Source organism: Erythranthe guttata, chromosome 9 (genome assembly GCF_056151865.1).
Source record: "Erythranthe guttata isolate IM_541 chromosome 9, IM_541, whole genome shotgun sequence".
Classification (NCBI taxonomy): Eukaryota; Viridiplantae; Streptophyta; class Magnoliopsida; order Lamiales; family Phrymaceae; genus Erythranthe; species Erythranthe guttata.
In genome coordinates, this window is record NC_142541.1 from 1397612 (window position 1) to 1422089 (window position 24478).

The 24478-nt window shown below is 35.1% G+C and overlaps 1 protein-coding gene across 1 annotated transcript in view; it reads left to right on the forward strand.

Moving 5' to 3' along the window:
• The window catches only part of ATM (Serine/Threonine-kinase ATM-like protein), a 36502-nt gene that overhangs the window by 9924 nt on the left and 2100 nt on the right, over window positions 1-24478 (forward strand). Inside the window, exons 24-76 of the mRNA XM_012975759.2 lie at window positions 1234-1359; window positions 1502-1629; window positions 3138-3294; window positions 4708-4754; window positions 4841-4904; window positions 5000-5074; window positions 5164-5283; window positions 5752-5937; window positions 6097-6218; window positions 6307-6376; window positions 6481-6608; window positions 7187-7328; window positions 7404-7544; window positions 7687-7785; window positions 7907-7953; window positions 8671-8863; window positions 8969-9187; window positions 9691-9762; window positions 10688-10757; window positions 11090-11207; window positions 11301-11424; window positions 11730-11873; window positions 12477-12584; window positions 12865-12912; window positions 13012-13116; window positions 13222-13308; window positions 14325-14639; window positions 14769-14881; window positions 15582-15648; window positions 15753-15827; window positions 16054-16170; window positions 16452-16616; window positions 16700-16798; window positions 17360-17514; window positions 17979-18180; window positions 18286-18333; window positions 18417-18500; window positions 19266-19349; window positions 20083-20163; window positions 20305-20394; window positions 20485-20547; window positions 20803-20943; window positions 21030-21086; window positions 21242-21301; window positions 21479-21573; window positions 21870-21978; window positions 22723-22812; window positions 23150-23229; window positions 23317-23395; window positions 23661-23707; window positions 23778-23877; window positions 24060-24191; window positions 24278-24412. Of these exons, the coding sequence (XP_012831213.2) occupies window positions 1234-1359; window positions 1502-1629; window positions 3138-3294; window positions 4708-4754; window positions 4841-4904; window positions 5000-5074; window positions 5164-5283; window positions 5752-5937; window positions 6097-6218; window positions 6307-6376; window positions 6481-6608; window positions 7187-7328; window positions 7404-7544; window positions 7687-7785; window positions 7907-7953; window positions 8671-8863; window positions 8969-9187; window positions 9691-9762; window positions 10688-10757; window positions 11090-11207; window positions 11301-11424; window positions 11730-11873; window positions 12477-12584; window positions 12865-12912; window positions 13012-13116; window positions 13222-13308; window positions 14325-14639; window positions 14769-14881; window positions 15582-15648; window positions 15753-15827; window positions 16054-16170; window positions 16452-16616; window positions 16700-16798; window positions 17360-17514; window positions 17979-18180; window positions 18286-18333; window positions 18417-18500; window positions 19266-19349; window positions 20083-20163; window positions 20305-20394; window positions 20485-20547; window positions 20803-20943; window positions 21030-21086; window positions 21242-21301; window positions 21479-21573; window positions 21870-21978; window positions 22723-22812; window positions 23150-23229; window positions 23317-23395; window positions 23661-23707; window positions 23778-23877; window positions 24060-24191; window positions 24278-24412 (5823 nt within the window). The remainder of the gene's footprint in view (window positions 1-1233; window positions 1360-1501; window positions 1630-3137; window positions 3295-4707; window positions 4755-4840; window positions 4905-4999; window positions 5075-5163; window positions 5284-5751; window positions 5938-6096; window positions 6219-6306; window positions 6377-6480; window positions 6609-7186; window positions 7329-7403; window positions 7545-7686; window positions 7786-7906; window positions 7954-8670; window positions 8864-8968; window positions 9188-9690; window positions 9763-10687; window positions 10758-11089; window positions 11208-11300; window positions 11425-11729; window positions 11874-12476; window positions 12585-12864; window positions 12913-13011; window positions 13117-13221; window positions 13309-14324; window positions 14640-14768; window positions 14882-15581; window positions 15649-15752; window positions 15828-16053; window positions 16171-16451; window positions 16617-16699; window positions 16799-17359; window positions 17515-17978; window positions 18181-18285; window positions 18334-18416; window positions 18501-19265; window positions 19350-20082; window positions 20164-20304; window positions 20395-20484; window positions 20548-20802; window positions 20944-21029; window positions 21087-21241; window positions 21302-21478; window positions 21574-21869; window positions 21979-22722; window positions 22813-23149; window positions 23230-23316; window positions 23396-23660; window positions 23708-23777; window positions 23878-24059; window positions 24192-24277; window positions 24413-24478) is intronic.

The following is a 24478-nucleotide window of genomic DNA, read 5'->3' on the forward strand; positions in this document are numbered from 1 at the left end:
GAACTGTAATCAGCAAAGCGAAACACGTATGATGTAGTTTTAGTTTAGTTATGGAATTCTAGATTTACCAACAATGATAGTACATGAATATTGTTTATATATAAAGCCGAAGGGGTAAGCAATAATTGTATTTTATTTGGTAAGTTGTATGATGTAACTGTTAGAATATAAATGCCAGATTATTTAGTTTATCAAATGATCACACTCTTATATATAGATTGGAATAGAGTCACAGTAATAAGAGTTCCAAAATATTATCCAACTCTCCTCTCGTGGTAGATCATAGATATGAATCATGCTCAACTTGTAACAAAACAATACATTTTCTTGTCCCAAAAGCCTTGGTAAGAATGTAAACAATTTGTTCCATTTCAAAATATAGCGTAAATGGAGTATCAGCTTGCTGGTTAATGACAACCTCACAGCTCACAAAAAAACGGACAATCAACTTCAACATGCTCAATTCTTTCATGAAAATTTCGATTGAGGCCAATATGAATAGTTGCTTTATTGTTTTATTGCATTGGTTTTTCATTGTAAGCGACTCCCTGTCTTAGTTCATAGGTAATTTATTGTAAGTGAACCTCAGTTCGCGTAACAAATTCCTTAATCATATATCTTGCAAACATTATGTGCCATTTCCCTGAGCTTGGCTTGCATTAGATTTAGCAACAATTGTTTGTTTCTTACTTTCACCAAGTCACAAGATTTCCTCCATCATTGATCTCCTCATCCATATCTTTTATCCAGGCAGGGTGCTTAAAGTTCTTAAGTGTCTCATGATAAGACGTTATACATAATATGAAATATAAGCAGTCGTTGGATGCGCTGATTCAAGAGCATTTTACCTTTGCAAATGACAATGAAAAGATCCCCGTTAGGGGTGGAAGGGTAGAAGGGACAACGATGTAATGTTCGTGAGGGATGGACAACAAATTGTCCATCAGTAGGATAAAGACAGAGACAATAGGATAAATACATAGACAAACGAAAGAAAAATGTAGTGAGAGAAAAAAGGTATATTGATAGATGAATTTTAAATAAAGTAGGCCACATAATTTAATGTAGCAGTCGAGTCATGTCTAGCAGTGTTGGAACATTTTGGTTTATCTTGGGAGAGTAAAATTGAGAGGAGTTTGAGATGCAAAACAAACGCAAATATGGTTTTACAGTAGCTCTGTTTTTGTTTCTTGGTATAAAACCATTCACCTAAGTTTCTCAATCTGTTTTCAGTGCTTCGTTTCTCTAGGAGATTTGGTGAATAAAGTATTTGATAATAGTTGCTTGGATTGGCGCGATCGTACTAAACTTGTTGACTGCATATGCAATTTTGTATCACTCAGTCCTCAAATTGCGCAGGTAATCAATGATTTATATTCATGAAAACGTCAAACACTTCTTATTTAAGTTTTCACTTTTTTTCTTCCTTGTTTGTTAATTTTTACTCACTGATCCAAAATTCTAATTGCTGCATGCTACATTTTGCTGTCCCTTTAACCAGTCGATGATTGACAAGTTGTTTATGCTGCTCCAAGATCCTGATTATCGAGTTAGGTTATTCCTAGCACGTCGGATTGGTGTCCTTTTCCAGACATGGGATGGTCATTCTGAACTCTTCCAAGATGTATGGTAGGTGGTTTGACATCCATGTTGCGGTTCTTTTTTCTTTAGTCTTAGGATTTTAACCTTCTTTTGTTTCCGATACCTATAATTGTGGGGTGTTTGCACAAGTCTAATTTAATAGTTACACGACCAAATTAGTTTGCATATAGACATCTCCTTTTCAAGTTTAGCATATTAAAATACTTCAGCGTGCTTATTTAGTATGTCTAATTTTCCATGTCGATTCACCCTATGTGGTCTTTCATCTTCATTCAAGATTTTCCTGTGATGTTAACATCAACCAGAAAGGTTATGCTCGTTTGCTGTACCACCACCTCATCTTAAATTAAAAGTTATCTCATTTTATCAGTGGGAGATACAACTCCTAGAGTATTCTCTCTTGAAAGAGCAGAATCAGTTCCCGCTTGATAAGTATTCGCTTGCAGGGTTATATATATATATATATATATATATATATATATATATATATATAAACAAATTCAACTGAATCAGCGATGACCTCCCTATTAAACAATGTTCCATTTGCCTAGCCACATTTTCTTTATGATTTGGATGAACCGGTAATAAGTTGCTTTGCTGTTGACACGATTTTCAAGCATCTACAACTGTACCCTGAAATGAGACAAGGGAGGGGGTAAGATAAGAAAAGAGTTGGAAAAGAGATATTTTCCCCCTCTTCTCTGTGAAGCACCACTTCATGTTATGAATTCGCATGTAATTTCAGCTCATTACTTCATTGCTGAACTACTAACCTAAAAAAGATAAAGTATCAACTAGCTCCTTTGATTGAAAGCAACTGCTTTAAGATACTAAACAGTTGGACATAAGAGTAGTTTGTTGCAGGTTTAATGATGTTCAATATAAGAGTAGAGAAAGTTGAAATTATTGAAAGAGAAAAGTAGTAGTATTGAGAGATGCAAATATTCTTGGGATCACTACTTTCCTACCCTAATGTATACTCATAGAGGAACATGATAGATAATGCAATCTGATAGAGTAATAAAATTCTCCGCTTCTATTCAATGTGAAGGAAAATATAATCAGTAGGAACTAGGATTATTTGTTCCAAAGCAGTCTGAATTTAAGTTTACTTTAATGCTATGTTGCTAAGAGTCCGGTACAAGTGTAGAATATGGGTAAATATCTTGGTATCAGATTTTTCCCTCTAAAACTAAGATACTTGGACACGTCATTAATAATTCAAAATTTTAGCATTCATCTGTTTTGAAGGGTGAATCAAAAAATATATTTAACCTGCCAGCAAGTAGTAGTATCATGGAAAATTGGAACCTCAAAAAGGTTATATGAAGCTTAAGAAAGCACGGATGACGGATGTAATATAGTGTTTGAAGGAAGATCACTAATCCTGGAGCGCCGTCTAACTAATATATAAATTGATTCACTGGCATTGTAAAATTTCCAGCCTGTGTTAATTGTATCTGTTTCTCTTTCTTCCATTTTTTTGTCTTTTTCGCATCTTAAAGTCACATTATTAAGATATCTATTTGTTTCAGTTCAAATTTCAGCGTGAAGTTGGTTGTTTCCTCAAGGAAAAAGGTTGTTAGAGCAGAGGAAGTAATAGCTGCTGGTCCTCAGCCTAGTCCAGTAATGGAAACTACTATTGTAACTCTCATGCATCTTGTTCGGCACAGCGAGAAAATAGAGTTGCAGGTACTTATATTTCCCACTTCCCATCAATATTTGCCTTTTCTTTTATGTCATGTTATACTTGAAACATTGGGGTCACAAATATGTAGTGTCATGGACGTCTAATTACATACACTTATACCTGCATATATTGATGGTAAGTTTAGTTGAAATATGCTTATGACTGGTTGTTTAATATGCTTATTCTTTTGTAGAACCAAGAACAAGGATCAAGTAACAGATATTATCCTAAATTATTGAATTTAAAACATCAACCATATGTATCATTTGGATCCAGAAATAGCATTGACCAGGGCTACATTAATCATTACTACCAATTTGATTGCTAATATGATAACTATACACAACCTAAAAATTCTTCGCTTACTCGTGACTATGCATGGGTGAATTTTCAGCTTGCAATATCGTGAGATTTTAATCATGTCAACTAAGAGCTGCTATGAATCAACTTGTTTTAATTATGCTTCAGCAGTTAAATGCTGCTGTTGCTTAAATAAGTTCTTGTTGCATTGGACTTTTGTCTTTGCAAAGATAACTAAGGTCAGCTTGATCTGTATTGGTCGCCTCATGTTAATAATACCTCAAAACTTAGTTTCTTTTGTTGCTCGAATCAATGAATAATGTTGGGGTTAGTTGAAAAAAAATATTTGTCATTTGCTTTCAGAAATACTGAATAATTATGACGACACCCTAGTATGAAAAGAAGGCCACGAACTGCGAGTTGCTTGCTTAATAAGATATAAATTTGAAGTAGAAAATGAATAATGTTGGGGTTAGTTGAAGATAACTCATCTGGAGTCTGCAGGTCTGACCATCCCTTCTGAAATAGGAAGCTTTATAACTGGAGCTGGGTTACGAACTTCAATAGCTGGTTTGCATACCATTTGAATTCAATTTCTTTAAGCCTTAGCTCCGCTTGAGTGTATAACCTTTTGTTTAATTACTCAAGAAATGTTTGAGAGTTTTATATATTTGATAAGACTCAGTAATCTGTATGTATCAGTTAATTTTACATTTATTCAAGATTATATATAATATCAAAAAGTAAAATGAAATTAGAATTTCAATTAATTTAACTGTAAATGTACTTTTTATTGTCTTACCAATTTTTGAATTGCAAGTACTTCCTACAATAGTAGTACTTCATGAGAGAATATGAGTTTGTGATATACATTCAATACTCTTGTTAATTTTTGCTAATATGAGTTGTTCTGTATTATGAGAAATATGATATTGGATATTGCTAAACCTTGTGGCACTGGCCTCTTCATTTTTAAGTAACCGACTTATTCCTTAATATAATTCTCTAGAGATGATTTTAAGCTTGTGATTTAGTTTAGATATATGCAGTTGCTCTAATCTGTTGTGAAATAAAATTACAAAATTTACGCTTTGGATGCTAAAACTCTTATGCAGGCTGTTTTTATGATTTGTGTTGTTGCTGCGATTGAGCCCTGTCAAAGGTAATAATTAACAAAATAAGAAGGAAAAAATTTAAAATTTTATAAGAAACACTCCCTTGTTCTCTGAAATCTTGATCCTTATTCAGGGAATTGATCTGTGCCATGCTGGATAGTATATCGACGGAATTACGCTACACAAACAGGACAAAGGTGATAAGTTGATCTCTATTAGATAATGTACTATGCAGACACTTTGTTAGATATTGAATATTCATATAATTTTTGTCGGTTAAAATATTTTCCAGTATATGGAAGAGCTTATGGGACCAATTCTGTTTTGTTGGGTTGCTTCTGGTGTAAGCTTAGTCGCACTTGTTGAGGTAATGTGTGATACATTGCCTAGTTAAAGCTTCCATGCGCATATGGTGTCTAAATCGTCCAACAACTTGACTATTAATTGAATTTACAGACAAGAGATCTTTATGTCTTGAATGCGGAGCCCATAAACTTCATCCAGTATTGTTGCCAGTGGCTTCTGCCTGCACTGATCTTGCAGGATGATACTTCCAACATAAAGTGGGTTGCTAAGGTAGAAGTCTCTGAATCCTATTCCACTCCTGGAATATTTTTTATATGCTTTTAAACCTTTTGTGCCCATCTATAACCTTCCTACTTTTTCTTCTTTTATTTTTTCCTACTTGACCAATTTTCCCAAATGTCAACGTTCATCTTCATTTTCGTGTTCCAGCTGAAAATAGCATAGATGTAGAACTAAATTCTGTGTGAATTCTTTCTTCAAACTAAATATACTGAAAGTAAGGACTAACCAGAAAAGTGAATTATCCATATTTTGCGTAATATTCTAATATAGACTCTAACTAAGAGCATGTTGTTTGAATTTTATGTTGGATTCCTGAGTCAATGGAATTAGCATTGGGAGTAGGTTTCATTGATTGTATACATATTAAATATTTTAAAGTTATTCCAACATTCCTTTATGCATTGATTATTTCTTCTAATTGCTATCTTTGTGTTATGACACTCTCTGTCTTTCCAGGTTGCTTGCCAGCCCTGTGCCGATTTGATTAAGCATCACTTTGTGTACATTTTTTCTGTCTGTATGGCGTTACACTGCGCCAAGAAAGATGGACACGATCAGGGATCTAGGGTGCTGGGAACTTCTATTCTACAGATTGCTGAAATGTCTGAGCATGAAAGAGATGAGCTTATCAGGAAGCGTATGGTAAGATCGACAATTTACCGCAAAGCTCTCCAATTTTAAGATTTGACATGGAGAATATAATAGGAGAGTTTATTGTTGTATATTTTGATCAAAATTTATGATAGTATCTAATTGTAATGACTTTCTTAGGATTTTCGTACTTTTACCCGTTGTTTGCAGGTTTCTATTGTCAATCATACATTGTCTTTAGCTTCCAGTGACTCGGACCCTCCACTTCCATTCTTCTCTAAAGATACAATTGCCTGTGCAATTCAAACTGTTGTGGATGGATTTTTGGATAGGTGCAGGACCTTCTTTCGGATTTTCTAATTATTTTCTTCATTTCCCTACAAAGTTAGTACTTCTAAGTTTGTTATTTGAATCTTGCAGTGAAAACCAGTCTATAGGTTGCAACCTTGTGGACAAGATTAACATATTTAGACCTGACAGAGTATTTATGGTGATTCCTCTTTTAGGATGTCTTCTGTAAACTGCAAGTATTATTTTGTGTAGAAGTTAATGATTGTTGTTTATTTTCTAAATGTTTGACACATGATTGTGCAGTTCATTGTTGATATGCATTACAAAGTTACTGCTGCAGCTCATCATCGGCATAAATGTCGCCATTTGGCTGGCATTGAAGTGGTTGTCAATCTTCTTGGTTGTAGAGCTGCTATTCCTAGTACTTTCAGGTAAGTTTTAATTTGACATCTCTACAACTATTGACTAGGTGATTGTGATATGATGGAGCTTTATCGTTATTTTGGGTCTGGTCCTCTTTACCCTTTGTTGATTGGGAGTCTTAGAATCAGATTCAGCTTCAACAAAAATCTTTGTTGCTATAACAATGAATATTTTTTGTATGGATAGTTTCTTGATGATTTAGATTGACACCTTGCCTAATGGTTATTTTTGTTTCTTACTTGTGGCTGGTGATTTTGGGAAGTATCCCCAGTTCTAGGCATGTATGCACAAATGATAGATCTCTTTGGTCCTTGGAACTTTTATAATTTACTGGAATGAGTCAAATGAAGCATGGTTTTCGGCAGTGAATTATTCTATTATAATCCATGATAACAAATCTAATGCAGTTGTTTTTTCCATTCCTTTTGGGCTGTTAAACCTTTTAAATAAAAGTGACATGGGCATAATTAAGAAGCTAACCTCGAACCTTTTCTACTGGGGTCCTCAGCCCTCTTTGTCCTAATTTTACACTCCATGTGATTTTGCCAGTTGGCTTCTCTAACATCTTCCTTGTTTTGTTGCCCAGTTACCTTCTGAATTTGATTGGGCAATTTATTGGCTGCCATAATTTAATGGATCAATGTTGTTGCATTATCTCCACATTGCTTAAGATAACAAGAGATAATCCATCAGTAGAGACTACAAGAGTACTGGGTGAACAACTTCAGGTAAGAGCTTATTTGATTTTTTTTTTTACAGTAAAATATCATTTTCCACACTAACCCAACTGCTTTACTGTTCAGTTTCTAGTGTCTAAGTTGGTTGGATGTTCTGTTCCCTTTGAATCCGGTGGCAATCTCTCTGCGACTGCTTCATCGCAACTGGTACCATTGCTCCAACAGCTTACCATCGCTTCTGATTCATCGCTGTACGAATACATCAAGGTCTGACTTGGTATATCCCCGGTGGTATCTGTGTTATTTGTAGAAATTTTTTTGGGCGATCTAGATAACTTCTTCGTTTTACCTTTACTTTCAAATGATTTTGATTGAAAGTGTGTGTGATAATTTGTGAGTGCTACTTCAGGAGCTGGAGCCCTTCCCTGAATTTGATATATTTGATGACATAAGGAGGTTCCACCTGGGATTATGTGAAACCTACTCACCTAGGGTTCACTTACTCAATGTAAGCAAGTGCTCCTTGCCTCATTTCTTTACTTGATTCCTTGGCTTGTGATTTGGTGACTCACCAGTTTTGTCTTATATGTTTCCATTCGTTACATGCCCTTTAATTCTGTCCTTGTCAGTTTGTGAAGAGATCTCACTATGTACCGCCAAGATTACTTCTTTGCAGGTACGTACCTCTTCCTCATTTCATATGAACTTTTGTGCATCTGTTTCGTCAACACTTTCTACTAGAAAAAAGACATTTCACATATGTAGCTAACTGTGTCTTTTACAATGAGGACAATAGTGAAAATTTGATCCCTAATATAGAACCAATGACCTAATAGACATAGATTCGTAACCTAAATACGCTATAACTAAAAAAAAAAAAGAAATCAAAATAAAATATTTTCTATCACTTCCCTCAAGCTGAAGGATCTTTACACAAAGCGCCAAACTCAAAATCAACTATGTAAACACCTAATAACATAGTAGCAGAATTAGCAGATGTGCAATCAGTGTCAACTTCCAGACAGTGACGTCGGTTGGGAGATAGATAGTACTCAGTCATGGTCTGTTGGGGGACAGTAGAAAAGTAGCAGTCTAGTCGGAGTGACTAGCCCGTAGAAAGTACAAAGCGCCTAGTCAAATTTGACTGGTAAGTAGAGCAGAGACATATCGTAGCATAAATAGCAACAAGCCAAATCTGAGACAACAAAAAGAGATAGTTGCAAGAGTAGAGATGGCCAAATCAAAATTGATTGGAAGACAAACCAAAAATTATTTGGGATATAGATTGTAGATAGTAGTAGATACACAATAATATGATATGCCGAACTTCATTTCAACTACCTCTTTGTTATATTGAAGGTAATGAAAACTTTATCTGTTTATTATTTTGCAGTCTGAAAGCATTGCATAAGAATATGTCCAGAAAGGGAGAGCGTCTAGGAAAAGAGCTTGATGAGAATTTTCTCAAAGACGCATATTGGCACTCGGACAATGAAATTGTTCATGCTCTTTGGAATCTTGTCCCAGTGTGCAGCTTAGATAACACAAATGACCTCGGTGCCATGGTGGCTGACTTTATATCTAGGGTATTTCTTCATCTTTACCTTGTGATATCAATACGACTTAGGTATCTTGGACATACACCAGCAATGGGTTGGACATTTTCTCTTAATATTTAGTTATAATTACAGGTCGGTATTGGTGATCCCCATCGCGTTGTCTTCCATCTTCCTGGTGACTCTCATGTGCAATTATCTGGAATGGTTAAGATGTTTAGCTCAGCAGATCCTAATATCCACATGGATACATGCATATCCAATGAAGTTCTTCTTGTACTTCTGAGGCATTTAAAGAAGTATCTAATGGATGATTCTGTTGAGATGATTGATATGGCCTCACAAGCTTTACGGGTTTGTTTGATGAAATACCTTTCTGTTGGATTATACATGTCTTGATGTCTTAATTTATTTTCAATCACGCATCCTAAGGGTTCGTCTAAAAGTTGCAATTAATTACTTGTGTGATATGTGACCTTATTATTCTGTTGAAGTATGGTATACAGTATACTACCTTTAAGTTTACTGATTTGATCTTATATCCAGTTTTCGAAGCTCTCTAAAATCATTTTGTAAAAGGGAACTTTGACTGATGGGCTTATTATCAAATTGTAAAATATAGCTGAGATTCCGTGGCCATTCGAGTTTGTGCTGAGTTTTGGTATTTTCCAGACCTTGGTGGGGATAATAAGAAATAGTAAACAATACATGTTCAAGAAATCTAAATCATGTAAAAATATTTCTTTTCCCCTATTTCTTGATTGAATAGGCTGATGTTCATTACAGCATTGTGTACTCGCTTTCTAGTAGCTAAGTTAGATACTCTTAACATTTATATATTGTGTTCACCTTCACAGGGGATTCTTTCAACTGAAAAAGGACAACAATCTTTATTACACCTGGATTCCTACGAGAGGTGTCTTATTGAGGTTTAATTGCTTCTCTGAGACATTTACTGTTCTTTCTTCTGTTATGTGTTTATGAGTTCTGTGTTGTTTTCTTATAAATTATTTTATGAAATAATGTAAGACAAAATGTCTTTGACAGTATGAGTTCTACAAATTTATTAGGTTTCTTGTGGTCATGATTAAGATGGTCTTTGGGAAGAGAGAATCGAGTATATTATTTTGATACTATATTTTTGAGGGAGATTTGTAGATTATAATTTCTGTATCTATTATTGGGTAATAATTACCTGCAATCTTTGCAAGCTTTCCTAGGGTCAGCATTCCTAAAGAAACCCTTATCAAGTTTTGAGCTTTAAACTGTGTCATTTCTTTGGTTTATTGAACTTTATAAGTGATATTGTGTTGATCTATAGGGATGAATCATATGTTTATAATCATGGACTGAAGACGGCCTCTTAGTGGTAGTAACAGCTTGCATTTAATAGTGCATGTTGCCTCTTTCTTTCTTCCGAGCAAATCTCAAATTTGTTAACCGCAAGTATATCTGAATTTTGCTAACCCGAAGAAGGATCTAAAATAACGTGCATAAAATGTAGGATATAACCAGGAAGCATTAAAATTGTCATCTTTACACCATGTACATAGATCAAGAGGTGATAATAAGTAAACTAGTTATCTTTTTCGACTGAATGAAGTTAGAACATAAACTTGGTTTGCACTCACCCCTAGGAGGTCTTGAAACCGGAGCACGTTTTTCGCACTCAATAACTATGTGATTAGGCATGTTCTATTGGAACTAGTGAAGACAATGCAGTCCTTAACATTTACTTTTATATAGTTCAGATTGGTTTGTCATTCCTGATTGATTACCTTATCTGTCTCTGAAGATGATGGTGATGACTAAATTTTGTTACGGTCATTCAAATTATATCTGCAAACTTTGTAGGTCCACTCGAAGGGCATTAATTTGGAGCTAGTACAAAGTTTAATTGCAAATCTACAAAGAAAATTCAAGGGTACGCTATTATTTGTTGTTTCTATGTTTTCTTATTCGTTAAATTGATTAATGGTAATTTTGTCATATATGCGCCTTTGTGCTGTGTTTACTTATATGAATCACATCTCATTGCTAGTGCTAGGCATAAGTAGGGATAATAAATAAGCATCCTTGCTGATAGGGTCTATACACAAAATGCATTTTCATTTGTTTTGCTTTCCCTTATTATTTTTTGATAACACACTTCTTTGGTAGTTAAAGATTAATTCTTCCAAAGGTGTGAACTTGATCATAGGAACTATAGTTTTAATGCATATTGCCTTAACACTTTTTTGTTACTTTTTGTTTCAGCAAAATCAATTTCCATTGAGGACTCAACTCTGTGGTCTACTTCTGATAAAACATTTGAGGCATGGATTGGTCCAGTTGTGTGTGCCATGATAAGTTACTGTGATGACCTTATTCTTAGGTTGTCCGTTATTCCGTTAAATTATTTTATTCTTTGATTGCCTATTTTTTTCCAAGGAATCTTCTCAGTTGATCCCTTTGATATTTATTTCAGATTATGCCAGGATATTGTGCTAGTAAAATCCGAAGTTGCTGAACTTCTATTCTCTGATGTCATTCTTAATATAGCTGGAAGAAAGGATTCAAATGTTGATCTGTGTAATGTAATCTCGCTCAAGGCATGTTCCTTGTTATCCCTAGCACTGTAACAGCTCTGCCACCATACAAATACTGGATTTCTTACAGATATTGGCTTCCCGTGTTGTCTAACTATTAAGTAGACAATTCTAAGAATAGTGTATAAAATCATCTGCATAACATATAATTATTTTTACATGTAGTTGGATAGTGTCATCTACTATACATATACATATTTTTGGTCAGTTCTTAATTTTGACCAGTAGTTCAAAATTACATGTTGCTGATACCATATATCTTACAAAGTTCTAATTACATGTTTTGTCTTTTCTTTCATTACTTACAGGTACAAGAAAATGTTCTTGTCGAGTCCAATGTGTTAACAAAAAGCATTCAGGTAATTTTGCATGCTCTAAATGAGCTTCGCCTGTGCCATGTAATGGAAAGAACCAAGTCTTCAACTTCATTTCATAAGCAGAAGAGTTCAAAGGTAGAGGTGTTTCCGCAATCACTCTTTTTATGCAGTACATGATAATTTCTTGGAATTGTTTATGTGATAAAGTAAAACACACCCGATGCATCCTTGACCTTAATGATGTGTTCTTAATTTGTCTTAAATAAACTTGTAGCAGCTTTGATAGAAATAATACAATGCAGCCTTGGCACATCTGGCATCTGACATAGATGCCTTGAAAAAGAAAATGTTTTTGAAACTCTCTTTGGTTTTCTTGATTTAAAATTAGTCCACTTCTCCTGAACTATTTATTGGTATGGAAATCAGTACAGAAACCGCTTCTTGATAAAATGTGTCATAGTTCTGTTATTACTTATGACAGCTCTTAGAGCGTTTCCACCTTTAAAAAGCAGCCTAAATTTGCTTGTTAAATTAGCATTCTGTTCCAATATCTTCCTTTCCAGTTGTTTTCACATCATGTGTCAATACTTGCTATTGTTTCTCGTCAACCATGAAAAAGTGATTGATGTACTATTGAAGTTTGTAATCTCATATTAACAGTTGTATCAGCTAGTGTGCCTTACGTATAGGGAAACAGGAATTGTATCAGCTAGTTTGACCGGATTTTTGGTTTCACAGCATACTAAAATTACTGGCTCTGGGTTGAAGTCACGTTCTACATCAGTGAAGGGGAAGGATCTCGACACACCTTCAGGATTGGTAGCATCAACTTTACTGTGGCAAAAGGTTTGTGTGCTTCTGATACAATAGATGTGAAATCTGTTCAGTCTTTAACAAAATTTCCTTCTGTGTGAACATTTAATATTTGGTGGCTTAGCCCATCGATCTGAAAAATTGTTTAAAGTCCAGGTGAATTCCTTTTAAAAAATATTTTTTGATTTCATTATTCATACATTATGAATTTTGATTCTTGTGCACACCAGATTCAGTGGTTACTTATATTTGATCCCTCTCTTTCAAATGGCTTGCCAACTATATTTCCTAGTAAATTTTTATCTTTCACCAGGTTTATTGGCTTGGCGTGGATTATCTAGTTGTTGCAAAGTCTGCTATTGTGAGTAAAGCGTCAGGTTCTTCTTTATGTCTTCCAGTATCTGAGGTCTCTGTTTCTTAATCCCTGTGTTCTGCTTTTGTTTTATATATTGGTTTGCAGGATTGTGGCTCCTACTTTACTGCTTTTCTTTATGTCGAGCACTGGTGTGAGCAGCACTTCAATAGCCTCACATTGGGCAGCCCAGATTTTTCTCATCATGAAACAGTATGTTTCTTTGAATTTGACTATCCGTTATGAGTTTTCTTGTTCCTCAATACGTAATATATCAGTTAAGAGGAAAACTGGCTTACTTTTCTCTCTGACTGTTAGTTGCCGCCCCATGTTGAGATACTTGTGTCAGCAGTCACCCAGATGAATGAGCCTGACAGTCTATATGGGATTATTCAGTCTCACAAGGTTAGTTAAAGATATATATATATATATATATATATATATATATATATATATATATATATATATATATATATATATATATATATATATATATATATATATATATATATATATATGTGTGTGTGTGTGTGTGTGTGTGTGTGTGAAGTAATGATAGTTAATGACGTTTTCTGAGTTAATTCAGAATCAAAATGTTCCATGGAGAAAGATAATTTATGAAAATCATTAACCAAATTGTCTTTGTTTGCGTTATTCTGGTGAAGGTGGTTCCTCTTAATGTTTGCTGTTTATTTAACATACTCTTTTCTATGTTCTTGTGAAACAAGTGCTTAGAATCAATATCAACCAAGTATAAATCGGATTATGAATAATGCAGGATTCTTGGGATGACAAAATATTTAATTTTATCAAACTTGATATGTTTTTGGGTTTTTTTTTTCCTACCCTGTTCTACGTTTCATATAGTTTTCACAGATGTTTCTACCTATGTATTTTGGTGATAATATAAGTCTGATGGTAAGACTGAAGAAAATAAGTGTTTTAACCCTTCAGCACATTTTTTTTATCCATGGGTGTAGTCAAATTGCTGAACACATCATATCTCCACATTCTTCTATCTCTTTTATTTCTTTTTATATTTCAAAGTTCAACAAAAAATTATAGATTTATATTAATTAAGTTTAAGGTGACCTTTCAATATTCCCGTTTCAACATTTTGTCATCAATGTGGGTCAACTTTGTTTTTGATCTTGGCTAACATAACTTCACCATAAAGACTTCGAATGTTTATAAGAAATAAATAAAGTTCAGTATCCCATGCCATTATGAAAGTTCCTTTAGTTTCTCTATGAAACTGTACAAATGTTTGTGAATTGTAGGTTCGCTGAGTCTAATGGTAGTATGCCCGTATAATCTTATCACCACAGGAAATGCACGTCACTTATATGTCATTCAGCAAATATATTGTCAAAGTTGTGTACAAACATCATGGCATCATTTGATCCTCTCTTGATTTGCAGCTGACCTCTCAAATAATTACTTTTGAGCATGAGGGTAATTGGAGTAAAGCACTTGAATACTATGATTTGCAAGTACGCTCTGAGCCAATTGTTCAAATAAGTGGTTCTTCCTATTCTTCTACGAAGAATTCTCAACAAGCTGAAGACACATCCTTCTCTAAAACAGAACACGGCATGATACAAAAGAAGCCTTACAAAGGACTAATTAGATCTCTACAGCAAATTGGCTGCACTCATGTATTGGATGTGTATTGTCAAGGATTGTCTTCTCAGAAGGGTCGTTTTCAACATGATCTAGAATTTACTGATCTGCAGGTTTGACATAGTTTTTGCGTTAAAATGATGCAAAGTGTTTTCTTCTCCCTCTCTCTCCGTTATGTGTTTTACGGCCTGCTGATTATGTCTTAGCGAATGACTTGCCCTGTCCTTCCGTATCCTATGTAGTATGAAGCTGCTTGGCGTGCGGGAAACTGGGATTTTTGTCCACTTTATTATGGTGCTGATGCACAAGTTTCATATAAATGTGATGGACATAATTTCAATGAAAATTTGCACAGGTATTTTATTTGGATTTTAAATTTTATTGAGGTTTTGATAGATTCAAGCCTTATTTATTCTGGAATTATCTGAACCTTCAGTTTGCTCATTATGATACACTGCTTTGGAAGACATGATCTCTTCACATTCATGTTTATCAAGATATTAGGTGGTTTGAGATATTACTCTTTTTTGTCCTTTCCTGTAAACACAGATGCAACAAGTTTATTTGATTGATTTGCTTCACCTTTGACAATGTAAGAACCAGGAAGTAAGAAAGATGGTTGCGTTTTTTAAGATTACTTCAAAGGTCCTCCCTAATCATCATTATATGCTATCCACTTCAGACATCCAAAAATCAATTTCTATGACTTCTCTATCATGAAAGTTTGATAGTGACGGACACATTGCTGTTACATGGTCAGCTTAAATGGTTACACTGTAATTCATCCGAATTTACATTCATCGCTTTCTTTCTCTTTTATGTTTATCCAACCATTTCTGTAATTCATGTATTTCAGTTCAAAGTTGAAGTTCTTTGGGTTGATCAATCTTTTCTGATTGATACTCGCTCTTGATATGTTATAGTAGTATTGATTTTTTGTAACTGTGCCAACTTTTGGAAGCACACCCATCAGATCAGCACAGTTATTTAATATGTTGCATGAGTTGAAATCCTGCCATCATTTTGATGCTGACGTTCTTCATGCTCTGGTACAGCTGTTTGAGAGCACTACAAGAAGGAGAGTTTGATGAATTTCATACAACACTGAAAGACTCAAAGCAGGTTAGTAGGTAGAAATATCTTACATAACTAATGCCTCACTTTTAGAAATATCTTACATAACTAATGCCTCAACTTTTGGAATGTAAAAAAATCATCTCTCTTAGGCCCTTCTAATGTCCATCTGCCATTCAAGTAAGGAGAGTACTGAGTGCATCTACTCAACCATAGTTAAACTTCAGGTATGCAATGCTTCCAGCAGCCAGTTTTCGTATGTTTATCCCTGGATCTTAAGTGTACCCGTAATTGTTTTTCTCGGGAGGTGGAAATCTTGCATAGGCTTCTTTCATGGACTAAAATGATCCCTTTCAGTTTCAGATACAAAGTACCCATAAAGCCTATTTAATGCTCGAGGGTTTGATATTTCAAACCGTCTAACTACTTTTCTGCTTCCATTATAATTTGCAGATCTTTCATCATCTCGGAATGGCATGGGATTTACGGTGGAGTTCAACATGTGAAAAGTTTGATTCTTCTGAGCGACAAAAAGTTTTATCCGAACCAGTAGTGCCATCAATGGACCAGGTATAGAACTGTCTCCCACTGTATTACCTTCTGTTTGGTATTATATTCCACTAATATTAGGATATGCTGGTTCTGGGATTTTTCTAATAGAAATTTATTTCATTCGCTAAAGATGAAATATATTTAGTGCTTTATAATTATAACTTTCTTTCTTCAGCCATATGTCCTTTGATGCCATAGTTTCGATGGGTATGTCTTGTTTCAAGTTAGATATCAGGATTGGATGTTGAATTAGTTATTTTCCATATAAGATCCACTAACCTCTGAATTGAAATCTACAGTTGCAATGGCTACATAAAAACTGGAGCTGCATTTTGAAACAAACAGATTTACATATGAATTTGCTGGAACCGTTCATAGCATTTAGAAGAGTCCTGCTTCGTGTATTAAATTGTATGGACAGTATAGTGCATCATCTAAGGGAATCAGCATCAATTCTTCGTAAGGTATTCTCTAGAGAGCTGGTCTTTCATACTAGAATTAAACAGACGGAGCCTACTAAGCTAGTTGTTTGGTTGTTCATCCACAGGGCTCTAGGATTTCAGAGGCTGCTGCTGCCTTGCATGAATTTAAGTTTCTTTGCACTGACAAGGGAGGAGAATTTTCTAATTTGTACTGGCTTGGAAGGGTATGTCTTTTCTCTTTTGTGTTTGATGATTCTCAGAAAACAAATGCATCTAGGTTTTTGTGCTTTCTGCCTACATGCAAAACTGTATTGGTTCTTTAAGGCACATCCTGGACCTTGATATATACAAATTTCCTTTTGCCTAAGTAAAACTGCACCAAAACCAGACCCATGTAGCATGCATAAAATTTCATCATTTTTGCTATCGGAAATAGTCACATATGCCTTGAATGAACAACTAAATTCCTCGTATTATCAAAACTTTTCTAAACTTGTAATGTTACATGCTTCCATTGACGTGATTATGTCTGCAATCATTTAGTCTGCATAAATCCAAGAATTTTCTTTCACAAACTAAGCTTGAAGTCAAGTATGGATGTGGGCCACAGGTAATCATCTCGAAGGGCAATGGATCTCTGCCATTGTCTTATGAGGTGTTGTGTTCCATATAATAGACAATTATGTTCAAGATGTACCATTTAGTTCAGTATATGTGCCTCTCTCCAATTCTAAGTTGACATCTTTAGTTAGAAACTAATATTTGAGGATCTTTCTTTTCGGAAGCTTGAAGAAGCTAAGCTTCTCCGGGTCCAAGGTCAGCACGAGATCGCAGTCAACCTTGCAAATTATATTTCACAAAATCACCAGTTGAAGGAAGAAGAGGCTCCAGATGTGTTTCGCTTAGTTGGAAAATGGCTGGCAGAAACTCGGTCGAGCAAGTTAGTAATATGGCAATATATTCAATTTTATACATTCGGTGGCATCGTTCGTTGGGTTATTCCAAGTTAATGTGGGTGTTCAATAACCTTGTCATCTGCTAGACATGAAAAAACAACTGTTTGTGAAAAGCTAGAACATAATGCAACAAAATCGGCTGGAATTAGTGAAACCTGAAATGTGATATTTTCCATTTATATATTTGTCAATCTACCTTCAAAGACATTAAACATGCTTAGTTCTTTCATGGAATCTGGATTACTGGCAATTTGAATAGCTGCTTGGATGTCATACAGCGTAAGTAATGAATCGTCAAATCAATACTCCATTTACACCTTCTGAACAGATTGGCTGTGGGGACCAAACAATTTACAATTTTGTGTAAAAAGCTGAGCATGATTGATATTAAGCAACTTGTTAGATCATATTTTCTAAGCCAAACTTCTACTCCGTGATGATGCTGCAGTTCAAGGACTATATTAGAGAAGTACCTGAAGCATGCTGTTAATCTTGCTGAGGGTCAAAAGGCTACAGACAAGTTGTCTGTAGAAAAAAGAAACCAAATGCATTTCCATCTTGCACATTATGCAGATGCTCTTTTTCGTAGTCATGAAGAAAGACTTGGCTCCAATGAGTGGCAAGTAGCAATGCGATTACGGAAGCACAAGGTATGTGTTATTTACGATAGATAAACATATGAAAGGGACAAAAAAATTTAAATGGTGAGGGCCTATCAATAGTAATTGCAATTTGTAATGTATTTCTGACTGCAGAAAAAGGAGCTTGAAGCATTAATTAAGCGTTTTAAGAGTATGGCCAAGGCAAGTTCCATTAATGTTGTTCTTTCAGAGTGGAAATCCCCAGGGAAATTATTAGCTTATATGGTTTTCTATGTGAATTCCAGGGAGATAAAACTGATTATTCATTGAAAATACAAGAGCTGCAAAAGCAACTTGCCATGGACAGAGAAGAAGAAGAGAAATTACAGGTATGCACTAAGAGGATATTGGAATTTTGGTGTGACTAACATGAGCTGATTCGTATCACATTCTTGTATGTGATTGACATTTGAAATTCCTGAAAAGTCTTATGGTTATATCAAGTTGTAATAAGTTGGCGGTACCTTCTTGAATTCCTACAGTTTGAGGTAGTAAAGTTACAATTATAATAGAAGTGACTTTGTGCAAATCTAGTGTTCGTATCAGTGACGAACCTTCTATTTTTTTTTTTTTCGAGAAACATCCATGGGTGGGGGTTAGTCATGACCCTCAGTCTGTCTATAACTCTGAAATAAAGTCATATAAGTTTTAAAAGGATCAAACGGGTGGTCAGAGTAGTAGCTAACCAAAACAGAAAGCTGCCACACACGGGCTGCAAACTAGAAAAGGAATAAACCAAGAATGGGCTGCCTCCAAAAATAGAGATCAACCAAAAAAGTAAGCTGCTAAAAGCAGAGACATGCTAAAAATAGAAATCTACAAAAAGACAAGAAATTTCAATCCTATCTAACTGGGCTTCTGGAGGAAGGCCAACCAAGTTGATGCATACGTAAAATCTGTTGATTGTTAACAATTGTAACTTTAATTGCTAACTACAGGTGGTGGTGTTCTTGTTATTATTCTGGCAAGATGTTTCTGCTAGAATTTTTAGCCATGAACTGATTTTGCAATGTGATTGATGTGGAACCGAAGCTCACTGTGTTTTATGGGGTAAAATTCTATCTTATTATTTGGGTTTTACCTTTGCTTCTCAGGAAGACAGGGACAATTTTCTGTGTACAGCACTAGAGGGCTACAAACGATGCTTGATTGTTGGTGAAAAATATGATGTCCGAGTGGTATGTACTGACAATTCATTTATAATATCTGATGCAGGACAGTAGACAAAAGAGCGTATTCACTGATTAATATCTAAGAATTTGTGCTCATTTCTCATAACTTGAAATATATTACTCCCTCTATATTTGAAATATGTCAGTATAGATCAGTCATCAGGGGCATCAGTTGAAAGTTGGAAAAACTAAGATAAATATATATGTGGTAATGATTACTGCTAAGTACTGAAGGATCACTATCTCATATATTTAAAATATGTCAGTATAAATATGTGGTAATGATTAATGCTTATCTCCAACTCTTCGATTGGGAAATAATATTTCTTCATTTGGGAAATAATAATTTATCATTTTGGGAATTGCATTGGTTTCACGTGGTACATGTGTTGTTCAACAACTTAGACGATTCATATGTGCATGTTTAATGGTTCTACTGGAAAAGCTAAAGTGGTGTATAGTCTTGTATTCTGTACTGTCCCTTTGATAGTGGCCATACCCTGCATCTAGAAACTTCCTATCTGAACACGCTTGGCTCATTTCATCCCTTTTTAACCTCGACAATTTTGTAACATTATCGGCCTTGCGCTCTATGTTTATGGAAAAAATCAGGATTCAAGGAGTTCTTTTCTTAGCACATGTACTAGGCTATGTTGCTGTTGATGGCATTGTTTCATTTATTTATTTGTTTTACTGTCTTAATACTACTAGAATGTAATACATGCTTGTGTACTTTTAGGTATTTCGACTTGTTTCCCTATGGTTCAGTCTCTCAACTAGACAGATTGTCGTGGATAGCATGCTTAGCACTATCAGCGAGGTAAAGTATATTGTTAACTGTCATAAAAATCTGTAGTTATTAGGTTGAAATTTTCCCGTCCAATTATTGGGGCAATAGGAAGATGCTACGTGCACATTAAATTTGGTGTGAGTCATGCATCAGTTGTATTCTTCCATCTAGGTGCAATCTTACAAGTTTATAATATTGGTATACCAAATCGCGTCACGGCTGGGTGGAGCAAAAGACTCTTTTGGACCCACTAGCTTTCAGGTAGTTTGTTATGCTGTGTTTTTCTTCTTTTGTTAACATAACTTTAATTTTCTCCTACTGTTTGCATCATTAGTTTGTTAGCTCTTGCAGTTTGCCTTGCTTTCTCTTCTGAAGAAGATGGCCCTTGACCATCCTTATCATACAATATTTCAGGTATTATATTTGTACTTTCTTTAGAAAGATCATCCGAAGTTGCAAATTCATGGTATTTGCTTTGTCAATCGTTAGACCTCTCTTTCTTTTTTGTCTAAAGTTCTTTCTATTTCATGTGCATGCCATGTGGTTGAGTTACTAATTATATGGTGCTTTCAGAAGTCCTAATTGAAGTTGTTAGTGCTATGTTGTAGTTTTGTCAATGCTAAAAAATAATCCTTTTCCTTTGTTTCCTTTTTCTTCTGCTGGTTATAGCTGCTAGCTCTGGCAAATGGTGACCGGATCAAAGATAAACAGCGCAGTAGAAACTCATTTGTGGTGGACGTGGATAAGAAGATTGCTGCGGAAGATCTCTTGAGAGAGCTATCATCTCACCATGGACCTATCATCAGACAAGTAGAGCCTCATTTGTTCTGGCGTTTCATTTCTTGTGTATGCATAGGCTCTATTTCTATCATTTTTTGTTCTTTTTTACTACATAGATGAAGCAGATGGTGGAGATATACATTAAACTTGCAGAAATGGAAACGAAGAGAGAGGTAATTAAGTGGTCATTCGGTCTTGTTCTTCTTATACCCTTTTGGTTACTTCTGACCTTAACATCTTCTGTTTGCATTTATTCCTGCTACGAGAGACATCTTGAATAATATGATTATGTGTTGATGTTTGAACTAATAACAAAAAATTTAAACAGGATACCAACAAAAGGGTGGCTCTACCAAGAGAAATTCGCAGCGTTCGAGAACTTGAGCTTGTAAGACTGTCTTTTCTTTTGTTTTCGTTGCTTATAGACAGTGATGTACTAGACAGTATTTTATTGTTGATACCACTCACTAGGATATTTCACTGGTTTGATGGGTCGCATCGATGAGAAGACCTGAGGTGTGTCTCAGTAACTAATATTTCTAGATGCATGGTTATGCCATTTCAGGTTCCTGTTGTAACATCTAATTTCCCTGTTGATCGGACATGTCAATATCCTCAAGGATCTTTTCCACACTTCAGAGGGCTGGCTGATTCAGTCACGTAAGTACTTACATTCTGTCTTGATATCGTGGATTTGAGTGAAAAATATGTTGACGACAATATTTCTATGACGTTTTAAAGTACAAGGGAATCATTTGCACAATATTACTACGAGTGATATTTGTCAATTACTAGACTTATACTTGTTCTGATGATATTAACTACTGGATGTATACAACATCTGTAGCTTTTTTATTTCATTCATGAGATCCTAGACTCCTCTTTCTGCGTGACCTTCTCATTGTGTACTATCTAATTTCTTGCTGATGTTGTGTTTCTGTATCCAAAATATGCAGTATAATGAATGGCATAAATGCCCCAAAAGTGGTGGAGTGCTTAGGTTCTGATGGTAATAAATACCGACAGCTTGCAAAATCTGGCAATGATGATCTGAGACAAGATGCTGTATGAATTCAGTTTACTTGCTCTTCTTTTGAATTTTATTTAGCCTTCAAAATGATGATATTGAACAAAATATGGACTAACTGAGTTCAGTGCTATTAGTTATTGTACCAAAAGTAGAGTTCACGTAAATCTCAGAAGTTAAGCTTTTGGTGAACTTTGATTCTGATTAGAACCTTTCTCCAGAAGTTGCTAATCTCCCACGTTGTAGACCAAATCACGTATCCTAACTTCTGACAAAAAGTGAAAAATGTAAATTGATCCACTTGGAGGTGTTCTATTTTCTCTATATTGATGTTGTTGCTTATAGTACTGTTTTGGGGAAATAATGTTTTATTCGTATAACCATGGTTAATTTAGAAAAAAATGGTTGGTACATACCGTAGATCTTCGAATTCTGCTGTCATGTTTAGTATACCCTTGAACTTTGGCTTCTGTCAACAGCTTGTAGAGTTTGCTTCAATTTCTACTGTGTATAGCAATGGCCCTCGTGGCCGAGTGTTGCCTCTCTCATCCTTGTGGTGGTAGGTCCTGGGCTCAATCCTAGGAGTTTGGGTGTTTGTCTGGTGGTGTGTGTGTTCCAAAAAAAATCTGCTGGTTTTACAATGTGTAATTAGAAGTTTATTGAATAAATTCTCCACAGTCAAGTATTTGTCATATTTTCATTGTACATTTCTTCAAATGGTTGTCAGATCAAGAACTAATGGGGTTTTTTTTCTGTGCAAAATTTTAATAAATATCATGCAGGTGATGGAACAGTTTTTCGGTTTAGTTAACACATTCTTGCAGAACAACCGTGATACATGGAGGAGGAGGCTCAGGATACGGACATACAAGGTAGGTTCCCCTCGTAAAACAAATAAATTGTATTGCTTAGTTTTGTGAAATGTCCCCTTGCGATAACGATTTATTTTTCTCTTACAATTTGAAGAAATAGCGTATCTTTTTAATCTTCAAAATTAATCCTGCATTTTGTCGTGTCTTTTGTTGGGGTTTCGTTGAGAGTACTACTGAGTACTGACGAGTGACGAGTTTAAACACTTTATATCTAAGGTTGCCACTTCATGTGTCTTGCATTGGGTTGGGTTTCTCTATGTTCTTATTATTTTATGCGAATATGCTGATAACATCTCTCTGTGACACAAACTTTAATTTCACTGCTTTGATGAGACAGGTTGTTCCTTTTACTCCCAGCGCTGGTGTTCTAGAATGGGTGAATGGAACTTTCCCACTTGGTGAATATCTTATTGGAAGGTTAGTGAATTACCATATGGGTAAGATGACTATATTTAGTTTGAGACAAATGATTGAACGTTGAATACGTTTATGTCCCTAATCCAGCTCCAGAAACGGAGGTGCTCATGGACGTTATGGAGCAGGAGATTGGACATTTATGGAATGCCGGCAGCACATGTCTGCGGTATGTATCATGTGGTTCCTTAGAATACTTGTTTTTGCCTATTTCTATGTGTATGCATTTACCATTTTGAACCTTTTGTTTGTGTAAACTCTTTGTTTTTATTAAGTACTATATCTTATATACAAATTTAAAGAAAATATATATACACGTGAACTTGATTGTTTCCCTCAACCTTTGGCTCAAAAATTTGTGATGCAAATAAGCAATATTTGTTCTTTGCTAAAAAAATACCAATCTAAATATCAATGTCTACTATATTTTACAGGAAACCAACAAGCGGAAGGCGTTCCAAGAAGTCTGCAAGAATTTCAGGTATATGTTTGTGAAACCAATTAATTGTTAAATGTCGAAACTAACTTGGCTTAATTTTCATGCAACGCAGGCCGGCCATGCATTACTTCTTCTTGGAGAGGTTTTCCCATCCTGCTGACTGGTTCGACAAGAGGCTTGCATATACAAGAAGCGTAGCGGCAAGTTCAATGGTTAGTCCTATAGTTTTATTGTCCTATTATTTTGAAGATATTATTGGCTGATGAATCCAAAATATGTGTAGTTTCTCTCCTTACAGAAGCAAATACTCAGAATCTAACTATTTTCCCTTGACTAACAGTAGCAGGATAAGTTGAAATCTGATAGCAATAAATGTCTATTGCATTGTATGCAGGTGGGTTATATTGTAGGATTAGGAGACCGACATTCGATGAATGTCCTGATTGATCAAGCTACTGCAGAAGTTGTTCATATTGATCTAGGAGTCGCTTTTGAGCAAGGCCTGATGCTGAAAACACCTGAACGAGTTGGTTTTATCTTTGATGTTTCCATTTCTGCCAATTTATTGTTCTTTTCAATCCTCAGTAATTTACCTTGAGTAATGACAACCAGGTACCGTTTAGGCTGACGAGAGACATCATAGATGGTATGGGTGTAACTGGGGTGGAAGGAGTTTTCAGAAGATGTAGCGAGGAAACTCTCTCTGTAATGCGAACAAATAAAGAAGCATTGCTTACAATTATTGAGGTAAAGCACCGGATAGATATCATGTCTATTTTAGTAGAATGAAAATCTTATTTATTATTTATTATG